The following is a 15355-nucleotide window of genomic DNA, read 5'->3' as shown; positions in this document are numbered from 1 at the left end:
CTCGACTACTTTCGTGACTGTTGGGATTTTGGTAGGTCTGCTAGATGCAACAATGACAGGGGTTGGAGGCGTTGCTGTCTTTGGCCTTGGTTCTGATACTATGGCCGGCGCTGCTGCGAGCAGAGGCTTGATAGGCGTAGAAGGGCGGCTTGAAGACACAGCCGAGCTGTTGGAAGGAGTAGCTTTCACAGGCTCCAAGTCGTCTTCGATTATCGTTTCTGTTGAGAGTCCTCCGTTGGAATATTGACTGACACTGGGACGCTTCTTTTTGAGTCCTTGGCGAGGTTCAGTTGAGAATCCAGAGAGGAGTGTGAGCGCCAGCTGAGAAGTACTTACGGGAAATCGTTTTACCAAACATGCTCCACGGTTGAGTGTACAGAAAAAATCATGAAGCAGAAGCTGTGGAAAACGATGATCGAACGATTGCTGTAGTCAGAGAATCTGTCCAAGCACCTCTGGATGTTGCCTTTATATACTGCACGCAGGCGAACGTGGAACCCATTGGGGGCAATACTTCCCCCATTCTGTGCATTCGTTCATGTCTTGCAGCCAGTTGCCATTCCTCCGAATGTATCAAAACCATGAGCATACACCACGTCCCCACTACGAGTATCCAGTAGAGCTATCCCTGGTACACGATAGAATTACGTGAACAGGGATGGCTCCGATCGTCTCATATAGTAACTGACGCGTACTCGACTCGTAGAAACTACACGCAGGGGTGTCTGTAAAGGGCTGTCCCGACTGCCGTGATCAGTCGTCCCGTCTGTCCTTCTTACTAGTATCCTACAAAGACACAACATTTCCTGCAAGCGTGTTCCGTCATAGTCCAGAATGTGTAGGATTTGTCTCGTAAACTGTCAAATCAGCTTCGTTCTCACCTGCCGGACATCTCCGGGAACATCGTATCAGGAAGGGCTCTCCGGTCTGGCATGGGTGGAAGTGTCCGAGGCTGGCTTCATCGTGATAGCTAGGTGGCATGCAGTAGTAGTCTTGCCCCTCGTCCGAATCTGATTTGTTCTACCAAATTGGTCACAATGTTGCAATCCAGTCAGCACACTGTCCAGCCGCAACATTTAGCTAACCGGAAAAGGAGCTCAGCTGTCGATTTGCACGGAGCCTACAAATTGGACAGTACGACATCCAGTAAGCGAAAGGCGCAAACCCGGCTTACTTCCCCGGTTAACTACGGACAAGACACGGAGAAACCGAGATATATTATACATGGTAGGACGCAGAAAGAATGTAGGGTCGGGAAATAAAATGGCCACAGCCAAGTAGGGAAACGATGTGCAGCATAGGGCAGGCTGTGGCTCCAGTTGCCGTGTGGGTGGCTTTTTATGGGGGGACGCATTCGTTGATGCACAACATCCTCTCCGACCTGCCTATGTGGACACGGTGGATGTGCACGCTCACTTCGGGGCGTACGGTGGTCTGAGATGTTCTAGGAACTCATCTCCACCGGGGCTGAGGGGCTCAGCTTGTTATCGCACTCCACTCTAACCCGTTTTTGACTGTCTCATGTTGACCCCGCATCGAATGTCTCACGTCGTAGTAATGGACAGAGTGTCAAGGTTAAAGGAGGCTATACGTAGCGGTCATATAACGTGATGCACTGTGAGGAGCAGGAGGCTGAATAGGGTCTAGTGTGGGCGAAAGAGTGTTGTGTACTAAGGAAGAAATAGATACATCGCGACCCTTCTGGGGATCCGTATTAATACTAGTGTCAGGCCCCGCTTTTGTGCCTTCTGACCAATTACAGGCCCGTACGGCCAAGTGGGGCGGAAGGGCCACAGTGTGGCGGATTCCAATGCTTGACACAGAGCTATACTTCGTACGAAGTGCAACGCTCCTGCATGAGTCTCATGCCGAGCTCCACTGCACTGCAATGTCTATCATCATTCTCTTTCTCATGTGAAGACCGAGCACGGAAGCTGTATCGGCGCATCTTGCATGTGTGTTCAAAGCAAAGTCAGACATGTGGCGACGAAGTGTATACTGCATGGTTGTGAGATTGGGTTTTTAGGACTACTAAATGATCACCTTGCTAGGTTCATGTAAGGCTACTGAAAATAGGATAAGGCTGACGACATTGTTTTCTTTCCACTTTTGCTACACCCACATCTCGATCGAGCCGTTGACTAATGTAAGCAGAGAAGCTAACGTGGTATGACAGCTAGCTCAATATCAATAACCGTCATGGCTGCAATGATGTAGCAAAGGGAGATGTCGCCTTGATCCTTGCGAACGGCTGAGCAAGACTCGTCGGTTTGTGGCCCCGAGTTCAACGCCACTCGCGCGTCATGCCAGGGGGCCTTTTTTTTTTACACAATCCTACCCCCCATCTCATAGTTGCTTACGCGGTCCGAAAGCAGTATTGATTTGCCTATGCAAGTTGAGACGGAGCCCTGCTTGGTTACGGGCCTATTTTAAAATCGTCGATTAGTTGCTGCCCTGAAATGGGACTCCAAGTGCATATTTGCATGCCATAGAAAGCACACCGGATAGACTTTTCCGGTGCCTACGCGACAGACTCCGTGCTTTTTCAAAATGGAAAACAGAACTGTGGAAATTTACCTACGAGCTGCGTGTCTGCTAGGGTGCTGTCTACGGGATTTCAGCGCAGCTGTCCAAATCAAACGTTCTAATTCCAGAGTCGTAATGCTCACAATGCCTTGGTCACGAAGGGGATCTTGATCTGAAGTACAGAAATCGATAAAGAAACTTGGTAGGGAACAGCCATATCTATCTGTAAATTTCCTCATTACGGATTTACATATAAGAGATACTCAGCCCATGCCTACTATGCCTGGACCCAAAGCAGCCTTCCGCAGAGCACCTTGCTTTAGTATACGTGCTCAGGACAAAACGTAAGTGGCTGAACTAGAAATTAATATTTTCATGTGTGCCTTTACCAAGAAGTACGGGCCCTACAGGTCGGTTTCGTCTATGAAGGCACGTCAGGATCTTCGCTATTGATGATCTCCATACACTGCTTTTTTCTAAATCAGAAGAGGAAGAATAGACTGACTAGACACAATGCTTGCACACCGATGCAGAAAAACATCATGCCGACACCGAGCGAATATGTTGGGGCCTGTACTGTCTTAAAGAAAAGAGGACCGATAAAATTTCCGGGACAGTACCCGATCAGCAGAACGGCATTGGTGGTGATCTTGATGTGTCTGGCCGTATTTTCCGTCGCCACAAAAATGACTAGGGTCCAGGTCGCTGTGTATGTAAACGTGATCCAGAGACAAGCGAGTCTGGCGTAAGCCATACCCCGCAAACGCCTGCCAGGAATGGGGCAAGGCAAGCAAGCATCATGGCAACACGGATGTTCTGTACTCGGGAGACAACGAAGCTGTCATGTGTTAAGCATTGTATGAGCGAATCAGTTTAAATCTAGTCTTCGGCTTATCATGCTAAGGGACAAACGATAGTCTGACAGCACCAGATGGCATTTGCATAAGTGTTGTTCGGAGTGTCGTGAATCCATATCTTTAAGTCCAGCATTTCCTCTATGAACTGATATATTTTAAAGTCTTGTTCTCCAGGCCAGTAGTGTAAATCTTGAGGCGGTTGACGGCCAAGGTACGCTCGTTTTCGGCAAGTAACCTGGCCGTCATCGGGGACCCAGGAAGGAAGATGGCGAGCACATTACCCCAAGCTATGGTAATGGAACCCCAGACGAGAAAGATCAGTCTCCAGCTGGCAAGAGAAGACTTGCTATGCCCGATGCTGAAGCTGGTGCCAGCGATTACGTAACCAAGACCGGCGGAACCGATCCAAATGCCCATGCGAAGAGGCTGCTCGTTGCGAACGTAGTATCCGTATTAGCAGACAGAAGAACGAGCTTCGGTTGTTGAGCTTACATGGGAAACAGGAGCACGGAGCCTGGGTTATGGAAGCTTTGAAAACACCCAAGAATGTGCGAGCAGCAGCGATTTCGCCAAAGTGCGGACGCTAGCATGGCACAATAAGATGATTGCCCAAAGAATAACCTGGAGGAAAAGAATTTAGCTATGTGGGTTGAATGAGTCCCAGTGTGCTCGCTCTGTTGGTAGCCATGCTCCTACCGTCCCGGAGATGAAGTAACTGATGGGAAGCCGCTGCAGCAAGTTTGTCGGAAACTCCCAAGCGAGATAGCCCAGATAAAAGGTTGAGCCCAGCCATGACCGGCCGCATCCGCTATTTTTGCAGCCAGGTTTGATTTTTCGCTCTTGCTGTCAATAGCGTGTGCCATTGACGTCGCCGTGATGTTGGATTTGCCACGGAGCCGTCTGCCATTTCCCTGATTCTTGCAGTGGGCAGCATCATGATATATACCCCATGCTTATCAGCAGCTGTCGTTCTATGTACGACTAGGATCAAATGCTAGCCAGCTGCCACGAGGCCACACTCTCCCCTGTCCCATTAGCCCACAGAATATTCGGACTGGGGCCGTTTTCTCCGTTTGCCCCGTTTGCCGTTTGCCCCTGTATCCCCCGTTTTCCGCGGGCAAGTGGGGCCCTTATTCGCACGAGTCGATAACTGTCAAGCATTGTGTCAAGCATTGGAATCCGCCACACTGTGGCCCTTCCGCCCCACTTGGCCGTACTGGCCTGTAATTGGTCAGAAGGCACAAAAGCGGGACCCGGCACTAGTATCAATACGGACCCCCAGAAGGGTTGCGATGTATCTATTCTTCCTTAGTACACAACATTCTCTGCCTACGGAGGTCCCTACCAAAAGTCCTTTCTGACCGCCTTTGGGCCCACTATTTGCGCTACGCCTAATTAGGATATTTATTTTCAAATTACCTTCCGCTTCTTTTTTGGTGCATCCTTTCGTCCCTCCTTATATTCATTACCACCACCTAGAGCAATCACCTGCTGGATATGCCATGGTATCCTCTCAATTCACTCCCGAATACGGTCTTGGCTGAAAATTTCCCATGCACGCTGCCAGTCTGCCTCTGCCTGTGCTTTTGATGTAGGTGCGCCATACTTAGTAGTCTCTCTTTTTAAGTGCATCCAGCATGGCTCGATTATATTCAGATCTGGCGAATTCGGGCACCAAATAAGCCTTTGAGCTTCTTCGCGGTTGTATATAACTGCTTGCGCAGCGTGTGCATAGGCTAAAGCTCGGTCTTCTTAAACTAAGAAGTCTGCACCGCACTTGCGGGCAAAAGGTATTAGCTTTAGGATAATAATCTGCTTTTAATAGCGGTACTAGTCAATGCCATTACCACCCTCGCGAATTGCTTTGCCTGTCTTCTTTGTAAACTTCCATTGCGGCTTTCGTCCTAGAAGATTTCGTAAGCTAACACGACGAACACTAGTCTCTAAATCCTATGCTTTACAAAGTTGTAGTTTTATTTTCTAATTCTATAACGCTAGCTCTTTTTCTAACTCTGTACGCTCCTTTATAGTCTTAGGATGCTAAACATAGAACGGTCCTTTATAATCGTATACAAAGCATCCTTAGAATATAAAGTTAAAGTATCCTTTCTACCTTTCTTAAATATAAGATTGTAAGAACCTTTCCTTTAAAGCTCTCTAAACTTTATAGCTCCCTTGTCGATGGCAAAGAAGAACAGACGTCTTATTAGACTAAATTACTTTTTTCCAATCATCCAATGTCCAATTTTAATAGCGTAAACATTAAGCCAACCGTTGTTGTTTTATTGACGCAGTTAACCCGGGTTTTCGTGTTGGTTTTGTCTTCCTTATCCTAGCGTTTCGGAGAGTGCGCCAAACTGTTATTGCTGAAACGCTGCTAATTTTATGTGCCAAATAAGCAGTTGTTTTTTCTCGTCCATAGCGGTTAGTGCGAACCTTTGCAAGAACCTCTTCTTTAACTAGTTCTTGCTTTTGAGGGCGGCCGCTTCAGTTGCCGTCTGCAACGTGAATATCAAGTATAACTAGCGGGCGTGCATTAACATCAAAGCCACGGCTAATAGCTTTATCAAGAAAGTAATGTACCTGCCGTGCAGATATACCAGTAAAGACTTCGATTTGATTATTCGTAGCACCGAATAGCTTTAAGCTAAGGGCCTGCGCCCGGGTAGCAATATCGTATGAAGGCATGATAATTTGATGTAAAAAAAAAACACGAAAGGCGCGGCGGCAGCAGTGGTATGAAAAGTAAACAAATATTTCTGCCGGTATTATTCAGATTTGTGGGTCAATGGCGGTCAGAAAGGACTTTTGGTAGGGACCTCCGTACACTAGACCCTAATCAGCCTCCTGCTCCTTACAGTGCATCACGTTATATGACCGCCACGTAAGGAGTATAGCCTCCTTTAACCTTCACAATAACGCTAACGAGATCCGAGTCGCCGAACTGCAGCATCGGTCTCCACACTGTGTCCGGTGGGCGATTTGCCTTTGTTCTGCTCCTGCAACCCTTTGCTCTGTTGGCAATCGCATGGCCATGCAGTCGCCAACGTCGCAAGAGAGGCCATATCGGTCACACCTCCGCCCAGCTTGTCATGCGTGCCGCCGACGGAAGTTCCGCTGCAAAATTGAGGCGCAGTCGCCGTCATGTCTGATGTGCCGTGTGCACAGCGCCGAATACACCTTTCCTACCGATCATACCAGCTTACGAAATCTCCGAGCCTATTCACCTACACGAACGCGAAGAAGTGCTCGATAAAGTACCTGCAGCATCTGTAGACAATCACCAGATCGCCAGCCTTGATTTCAGATTCAACCAGTGGATAGAAAGTGAGCCAACCAGGAGCAGCCAATCTGCGACTTTTGTACCTCTCGGTTCAGCTATTGCTACGAAGGCTCGAGCTTGAGGAGGATCGCAAAGTATAAATCATCCAGCAAGAGGCTATCGCTAACAGGTGCACGCAGGTTTGAAGAACTGCAGAGGAAATTTTTCTTCTTGTTCAGGAGCTCCGCGAGGAACATCTCCGAGTCTTTTGGCTGCCCGTTGCCGCCTTTGTCTTTTTTCCACGACCACCTTTTTGTTGTGATGCGCATATGAGACAGAAGACAGCCAAGCAGGCCTGGCACAGAGCAGCTCTCTTCGGCTAGCCTGGTTCATGATAAAGGCCCTGCGTCGCCATCGCTAATCGTCAGGATGGGAACTAGGAGATATATACTGGGCACAACATGCACCCATTGTTGAACGATTTATGGCTCCAATACAAACGGGCGTCTCCGGACGCAGCCGGCCCCTCCCCAATAGATATCCCCGATATGTCCTTTGTGGACGAATTGTTTCCCAGTCTTTGGGACAGCCTTAAAGACATATGATGCGTACGCTACGCCGTGTCTGAAAGGCAAATTGCTTAAAATCAAATATGGTTCGACAACTGTAAATCCGGTTCCTGCACGTATAAATGTACTTTTAAATATTCTGCTAGTAAAGCATTGCTGATTTCAACTACCTACAGGAAAATAAGATGCCATAAAAAATAACAGTATCGGTTGACCTCACAATCTAAACCTCTCTGTCTCTAATGCGTCAGTTTCCCGCGGTCCCATCAAATGATTAGGGTGCTGCAGCCTCTTAGCGCAAGTGGAAGTTGGCACATATCCCACTGGTCGACAAGAACAAAACGGGAGATGCCTCGCACACACATGTCACTCTCGCTCGACGTCCTGAGTCCAAAGTTTCCACCCAGCGAAAGCGTACACCCCAGGTTATCATACTCAGGACTCATAGCTCTTCATAATATCAGACGCTAGACATTGACGAGCGTGTGAAAACGGTTTTGGCACGGACTCCCCTCATCGATGGCCACAACGATCTGTCACAACAGCCTCGTGCCAAATTCCATGGCAAGATTCACAACAATGCAATATTTGGCACGAACAAGGGATTTGAAAGAGGAATGACAGATATTTCAGTCAGGATGCCCTTCCTCGACAGAGAGCTGTGGTGCGATCAGGCAAGCCTTTTCATCCAATGCAAAGGCCAATTTCCCAACCCAACTTCGCGGAAAACTGTCTAATTCCATGAAAAGTTATAGTTCATACAGCTAAATCATCGTATAAAAGATGAAACATTGGTTCATTCTGTATAATCAACTACATAGCAAATACATATACATATAGCTATGCTGCCCAGGAGACAGACACCTGCACTGTGCGTTATCTTTATCACGCAAGTTTACTTACACCAACAACCGATTGGTGGCATCAACTCAGTAGTCATTAAGTAATACACATTGGTTGGCAACCATGTCTTATAAGTGTTTATATCCACTATCATATCAATATTTCACAGCATGAACCTGCAACTGACCCGACTATCAATACCAACTCTCTGACAGCAAACATTTGCATAGCATACCCTCATTACATGGCTTCACGTTCGATAGCAATCAATCTTTACAGAGCTAACCTCAAAGCTCTTCGCATAGCCGCACAACTTTCTACATCTGTCAGCGATGTTTGCTACAGGATGCCTTCCGACCGCACTCTTACTCCCGGACTCAGGGATCTCCACGGCATGGCACTAACTATCTCAACTCTTGCTAAATCTGCTGTTACAGCCGAGTCAAAGCTGGCCGAAGAAGTACTCACACTACCCACGGTGTTCCCAGCTCCATCCAAAGAGGAAAGAACATTCCACAACTTCACAGCTCTTCCTACCGAGATCAGATTAATGATCTGGGAACATTTAGTCCGACCCCCACCGTGCAAACACTACTTTTTTACGTACAAAACAATACCGAGAGGCAGACTGCCTGCTGCCAACTACATGATTGATGGGGGGCTATGGACAGCCTGTCAAGAGTCTCGCGATGTTATTGCGCGTGTTTACGAAAACCACCACAAGCAATATAAAACGGAAGGCTGTTCTAAGAGTGCCACTAGAGAACTTGAAATACACTATAATCGACTTGGTCGGTTCAACGAGCTTGGCATGTATTTGCAGGAGTCTATTGTCACGCTTGACAAATTATTTAAGGTATATTGCAATCGTGAGCTTCGCCTATTACGGCATTTGGCGCCTGTTGCAATTGAGCTTTACCGGACACCGCTGGTGGTACAGTTGGATTGCAGGTCGGATACTGCTTCCATAAGTGGTGGGAAGATATGCAACGAGTTGAATGCAGAAATTATTTTTTTTAGCTCGGTATCAAGTCACCCAGTGGGAAACGCAGATGCGCTGAAACCAATTTGTTTTTCTTGAAGTGTCCCAACATACTTTTGCGAGCAACATTCATATCCCACAAGCCAATGTTGTTTACAATTAGATGTTATTGGCACCTCCTAGATAATCGTTTGCGACAAATTACTAAAGTTTGAAATGCCGAGTCTCATTTGTTGTTCCATGTCACTCTGCCAACCGTGATAGCTACGAGGAGTGTAGATCTGAAGATGACTAATGCATACAGCTCTTATAGTTCCAAAAATCGCATTCAGGAAGCATCGTATTCGAGTTTGCCTTATAATCGCGCCACGCCCCACTATAATTCATGGCTCACTTAAAAAGTGCACCTATTATTAAAATAGGTGCTGACCAGCCAAATGCACTTACCAGCCAAAAGCTCAGTATCACCACGAAAACCACCCTCTGACTTTGTCGCATCGAAAAACAACGAAAAAATGTCTGAATCGTGCCCTGATTTAGAGGGCAGATTGTCAGACGCAGTAAATTGCTGCCTTTCGAATCCTACAGCGAAAATCACTGCCGTCGCGAAGCATTTCAATATTAGCCGATTTACTCTAGTGCGTCGCTTAAAAGGTGTTGGCCCTGCGAAAGGCAAGCCTGCAACGCACACGAAACTTTTACTAGCTGAAGAGAAGGCGATTTGCATATATATCGAGCTTTTAAATACCTTAAATTTGCCTGTTTTTAAAGACTATGTGGTTAACGCTGCTAATGCGATCTTAAAAGATAAGGAAAACGTATATAAATTAGATTTACCTTGCGTTAGTATATTGTAACGCCGCCCCAGGAAGGGGACCGACGCAGGCTACGCGCAAGCCGTACGCAGTATGCGCACAGCGTATTAGATGCACATCGTGAACTAGAAGCAGTGCTGGTGGCGCAGGCTGCGTGGCGCAGTCTGCGCACAGGCCACAGCACGTGCTAGCGCACGGGCCAAGTAGAAACGGGGTCGCGCCTGTCCTGCGCACTTGGTGCGCCAGAGGTGCGCCTACGATAAAGAGCGCCTCCCGCACTCCCTTAGAGTGCAGAAGGCAAGAATTAGCTATTGAATATACGGCTGCTTCCTCCTGTTAAGAAGATACCTCCTTGCCTGCCTGACTTACCTGGCCTACCCAAGTACACTTTTAACATATATACTAAGCTATACGTTTTTTAGCAAGATATAAGTATAAGGTAGCAATATTAAAAGTACTTAATGTTAAGCGTAAAAACGAAGAGGATTTACGTACTATCAATAAGTAGTTTAGCAAGCTTAAACAAGTAATTGTTAATAAGGGTATATTGCTAAAAAATATTTAGAATATTAATAAGACTAGCTTTTAGCTTAGTACTATAAACAACTAAAAGGTAGTAGTTAGCTATTTAAAATAGCATTGTTTTAGTATATTTAAGAATAAAGAGCTAGCAACTATTATCAAGGTAGTCTTTACTAGTAAGCTTGTCTACCCTTTTTTTATTATCTTCAAAGGTGTATAGCATCTTAAAAGCTAGTATATAGTTAACTAAGTACTAAAAAGATAATAATTAGTATAAGCCTTACTAGGTATAATAACAATATACTTAGTTTAGCTTAGATTAAGCACTTTGTTTAATATACTAATAAGTACTAAAACGGCGCTTAACGATTGCTTTTTCTTAATAGTTTTAGCTCTTACTATACTAAAGAATTTGTAGAGTATTATTATAATAATAGTATATACTTAATTCTATTTTTCTATGCGTTTTACTAATAAATATAGAAATTATTCTATTATAACGCCGCCCTAGAAAGGGGGCCGACGCAGGCTACGCGCAAGCCGTACGCAGTATGCGCATAGCGTATGCACATTGTAGACTAGAAGCGGTGCTTGTGGCGCAGGCTGCGTGGCGCAGTCTGCCTATAGGCTATAGTACGTGCTAGCGCATGGGCTAAGTAGAAGTGGGGTCGCGCCTACCCTGCGCACTTGGTGCGCTAGAGGTGCGCCTACAATAAAGAGCGCCTTCTGCACTCTCTTAGAGTGTAGGAGGCAAGAATTAGCTATTAAATATACCGCTGCTTCCTCTTGTTAAGAAGATACCTCCTTGCTTGCCTAACTTACCTAGCCTACCTAAGTACACCTTTAACACCTATTTAGCTTTCTATTACACTCTATACACTTCCTTTAGCCTCTTAACGTTAGTATTTTTTAAATACTAAAGCACTTTTATTTAAAACAAATCACAACCTATCTTTTTAAAGGCGTAAACAGTATTAATAAGCAAGACTTTTTTTTTTAAATTAATTACTGCTACACGCCAATTAGCATATAAAAGAAGCACTATTCTAAACGCATTTTAGAAAGCTAGTATTATACTATTAGATCGTTAAGTCGTACCTTAAAAGTTTAGTAAAAGACTATCAACCCCCCCTTAAATAAGTTGCTTTACTTTACTATCTTCGCCATTTAAGACACCTACAACTTTACGCTAGATTTATAAAATAAGCAACAAAGTAAAAATGTAAGGGGTAGTGTGCAATGTGTGATTTTAAAGGCCTTAAACGTGTTTGTACTTATGTATTAAGACTTTAACTTAACAAACTATAGTAGACTAGTAGGCAACGGCCTGCCAGCTAATTTATACATAACTAGAAGATGCGGTGTAGCGCAACCTTAGTGGGGCGTAGCACAGCTAAGTAGCTATGCCGGTCCCGTGTAACGTGTTAAGATAGTTCGTTAAGTCCGCCGCTTAGTAAGCGACGGGTTGCCGAACCGGTGCGTAGGGACGCGTGTGTAGAATACCCTTACAAAAAATCAACCTTTAAGATAGTAGTAGTACTAAAAATATACTTAATAACGTTACTCTTTTAAAGCAAGCAGCTGTAAAGCAATAAACTTTGTTAAGTTGGCTTAAACTCAACTTATAACGACACTACGCCTGTAAAGTAGTATAGTTAAGGCGTTACCTAGTAGAGAATCGACGCCTATAAAACAAAGGGGTGCTTACTATTAAAGACGCACGCAAAATGCAGTTAAATTTAGCTATAGACGCAAAAGAAAAGGCAAAGAAGGCTCTTATAAGGACACAAAAAAAAACGATTAAAGAAGAACAACAAAGGATTAAGGCAGCCTAAAATTTAGCACGCTAGGAAGCCTAGAACTAGGGCAACACAAATAGCTAGTTAGTTTTATTATAACTTTAGTAGCAGTGGCGCAATGGCTAATTTTGTAAAAAGACCTATTTTCGTAGTAATACTAAGCTTTTAGCTAGTAAGTGCATTTAGCTAGTCAGCACCTATTTTAATAAGAGAGTTGCTATTTACAACGTAAAATTTAGCTATCTACACTATAATCCACTAATAAGAGATATAGTACATAGGGTGGGTCCCTGCTTTCACCCTAAGGACCTATAATATAAATCTACTTTTAGCTAATAATATTCTTGCACCGTTGTCTAGTTAAGTATAAAGTACTCTGTACTCTATACTATATATTTTGTACTTTATAGGCAAACAAAATACGTAATTAAATTATATTAGCGATAATATCTACTAAGCTCTAGCGTATTATCGCTAATAGCTTTCTCTGTATAATTTACACTCTGCACTATGTATTGCTATAGTTATAGAAAAGCAGTAAGAACGAACTTTTAGTAGGGACCTCTGTACGTTGTAAAAAGTACTCTGTAATAGTAAGCTGTCACAACTTAGCTAATGACAGGGGAAGGGGAAGGCACTGTATGGGTCTGCCTGCATGAAGGTGGTGATCTGCGTGTTGTACTAGGGAAGAAAAAGCTACATTACACTGATTCTGTGGCGCAGAGATTTCACTGGGGCTATTCCCCACTTTTCTCTATTCTGGCCAATCAGAACGCGCAGGGCCAACCCTAGCCGGAAAACGCACAGTGTGCTCCATTCCCGCACTCAACACTCCCCCTGAATGGGCGCACTTGTTATAGACCGAGTATCCTCTCGGTCTGCCCAAGGCGTCACAAGGTAAAGCCAAAAGCTTCACGGGTGAAGCACGAAACAAAATAACCACGAGGCTCTGAATAGCCTCCCAAAAAGGGAGCTCTCAAGGCTCCCAGCCCATCAGGCGAGGCAACAGACGTTCAAACGTCGTCTTCGGTGTAGCCTTCGTCATGACATCGGCGATTTGATCCTCTGACGGCACGTACTTCACCGTCAGTAAACCTCCCAATGCGCACTCTCTGAAATAGTGCCATTTGACGTCGAAATGCTTGGAGCGCTCGCGAAATTCGGGCTTCTTGGTGAGGCTGATCGCGGAGCTGTTGTCAACAAACATCGTGATGTCGGCGATGAGGTCTAATTCGTCAAGGAACTGCTCGATCCACTTGGCTTGGGTCGTCGCGAAGTACGCAGCGCCGTACTCAGCTTCACAGGTGGAAGTGCTGACGGTCGGTAGCTTCTTGGCGCACCACGAAACAGGGCCGCCAGCGATTCTAAACACGAAGCCGTAGGTAGAGTGGCGATCAACGGGGTCATCTGCCCAGGAGGCATCGGCCCAGCAGTCGACGGTGACGTGCCCCTTTGGGGCTTCCTTTTGTCGCTTGAAAACAATGGTGAACTCCTCCTTCCCGCGAATGTACCGCAGCACGCGCTTGATCGACTTAGCGTGAGACTCCCGCGGTGCCTTCATGACTTTCGAGTGCTGGTGAACAGCGAAGGCAACGTCAGGTCTGGTCATCACGCAAGCGTAGATGAGCTTGCCATTGACGTGCTGGTAGTGGTGAAGGTCAGTCAGAGGCTGGTCTTCGTCGGGTCTCACCATGTCGGTAATCGGAGTTGCCACCGCATGAGCTTCACTCATGCCTTCTGATTCGAGCAAATCACTAAGGTAGGAGTTCTGGGAGAGACTGATTTGCGTGCCGTTGGTGATCGTGGTGACACCGATTTCAACTCCCAGTAGCCATTCGGGGGTGGCCGTCATCTCCATCTCTAGCAACTGCTTCATTTCGAGTTCGAACTTGGCCAGCGCTGGGTCTTCTCCTGCGTACAGGGCGTCGTCAACATGGGTTACGACGGTGACTCCGTTGCCGCGATAAGTCGCTGGATCAGTCAAAAGGGGCTGCAGGCCGACTTTGGCCATCATCTCGCGCAGCTTCTTCTGCCACTGGTGACCTGCCTGCTTGAGACCGTAGAGAGCTCGCTGAAGCCAAATAACTCTGTTGGGTGCCCAGCCAAGGCGGCGGGCGACGTCCGGTCGAGCCTCAAAGTATTCGCGAAACAACTCCCCCTGCTCCATGAAAACGTCCTCCTCCAGCAGACCGTAAAGGTACGCGGCGACGATGTCGAATTGGCGTATTGTCCAGCCAAACTGGGCTGACAACGCTACCAGCATGCGCCATGAATCTGCTCGGGAGGTTGAAGCGAAGGTATCGTTGTAATCCACTCCTTGTCTCTGCTGGAAGCCTCTGGCTACCAGCCTCGCCTTCTTTTTGATCTCCTCTCTGTTTATCCCCCTCTTTTGCTGAAGCACCCATCTGCTCGTGATGGTCTTCCGGTCTTGTGGACGGTCCACGAATTTGAAGACGTCCCTTTCAATCAGGTTGTCAAGTTCTTTATACATAGCCTCCCGCCAGAGACGTGAATTGGGGCCTGACAAGGCGTCATGAACAGAGGGTTTGTCGGGGTCTTCCGGCTTCTTGGTTTGATGCGCGCCGGGGAGGGTAACGGAGGAAGGTTTTGTCGTAGCAATATCGTCGTGGACTTCGAACGGGGTGCGTTCGTCTCGCGTCAGGATCGCGCATGCCATGCTCGAGGGCATGACTTCGCTCGGTTCCCATGGCACAGATGAGATGCACGAAGTTTGCCGAAATGGCTCGTCGAAATCCTCCAGATCGAAGGTATTTTCAGGGTCGTCAGGGAGCTCACCATACTCCCCCTCGACGTCGACGTCGGGTACTGGGACGATGACGTTGTACTCTAGCTCCGTCTCGTCGACCGTGATCTTTTTGCTGCGTCTCTAGACTCCCTTGGGCTATGATTTGATCAAGTTAGCATCGTCTACCATGTCCTCGAAGATGTGCACGTCCTTTGTGACGGTCACCTTCTGTCTGTCAACAAGCCAGACTCGGTACAGGTGCGTGCCTTCAAAACCCAGAAGCATGCCCTCTTCACCCCTCGCATCCAGCTTGCTGATGCCCTTCTGCTGAATCACCTGGTCTGGTATTCTGACGACTACCCCTGCAGCCGACGGTGCGAAGATGAGAGACGTCGAGGACGAAGTCCTTTCGGCCGCTGTTGTGATGCTCTCCT

At 46.6% G+C, this 15355-nt stretch overlaps 1 protein-coding gene across 1 annotated transcript; it reads right to left on the bottom strand.

Annotated features, from left to right (window-relative positions):
* Nucleotides 1-3521: 3521 nt before the first annotated feature.
* On the bottom strand, nucleotides 3522-3800 carry CMQ_8123 (major facilitator superfamily transporter allantoate; the record flags this gene model as incomplete). Its single annotated transcript, XM_014315664.1, has 1 exon — nucleotides 3522-3800. One exon carries the CDS (start codon nucleotides 3798-3800, stop codon nucleotides 3522-3524), a length of 279 nt encoding a protein of 92 aa, XP_014171139.1.
* Nucleotides 3801-15355: the final 11555 nt, after the last annotated feature.

Source organism: Grosmannia clavigera, assembly GCF_000143105.1.
Source record: "Grosmannia clavigera kw1407 unplaced genomic scaffold GCSC_161, whole genome shotgun sequence".
In the NCBI taxonomy this organism is placed as follows: Eukaryota; Fungi; Ascomycota; class Sordariomycetes; order Ophiostomatales; family Ophiostomataceae; genus Leptographium; species Leptographium clavigerum.
Note: the sequence above shows the minus strand (reverse complement) of the source record. Positions and strands in the feature narration are given on the sequence as shown.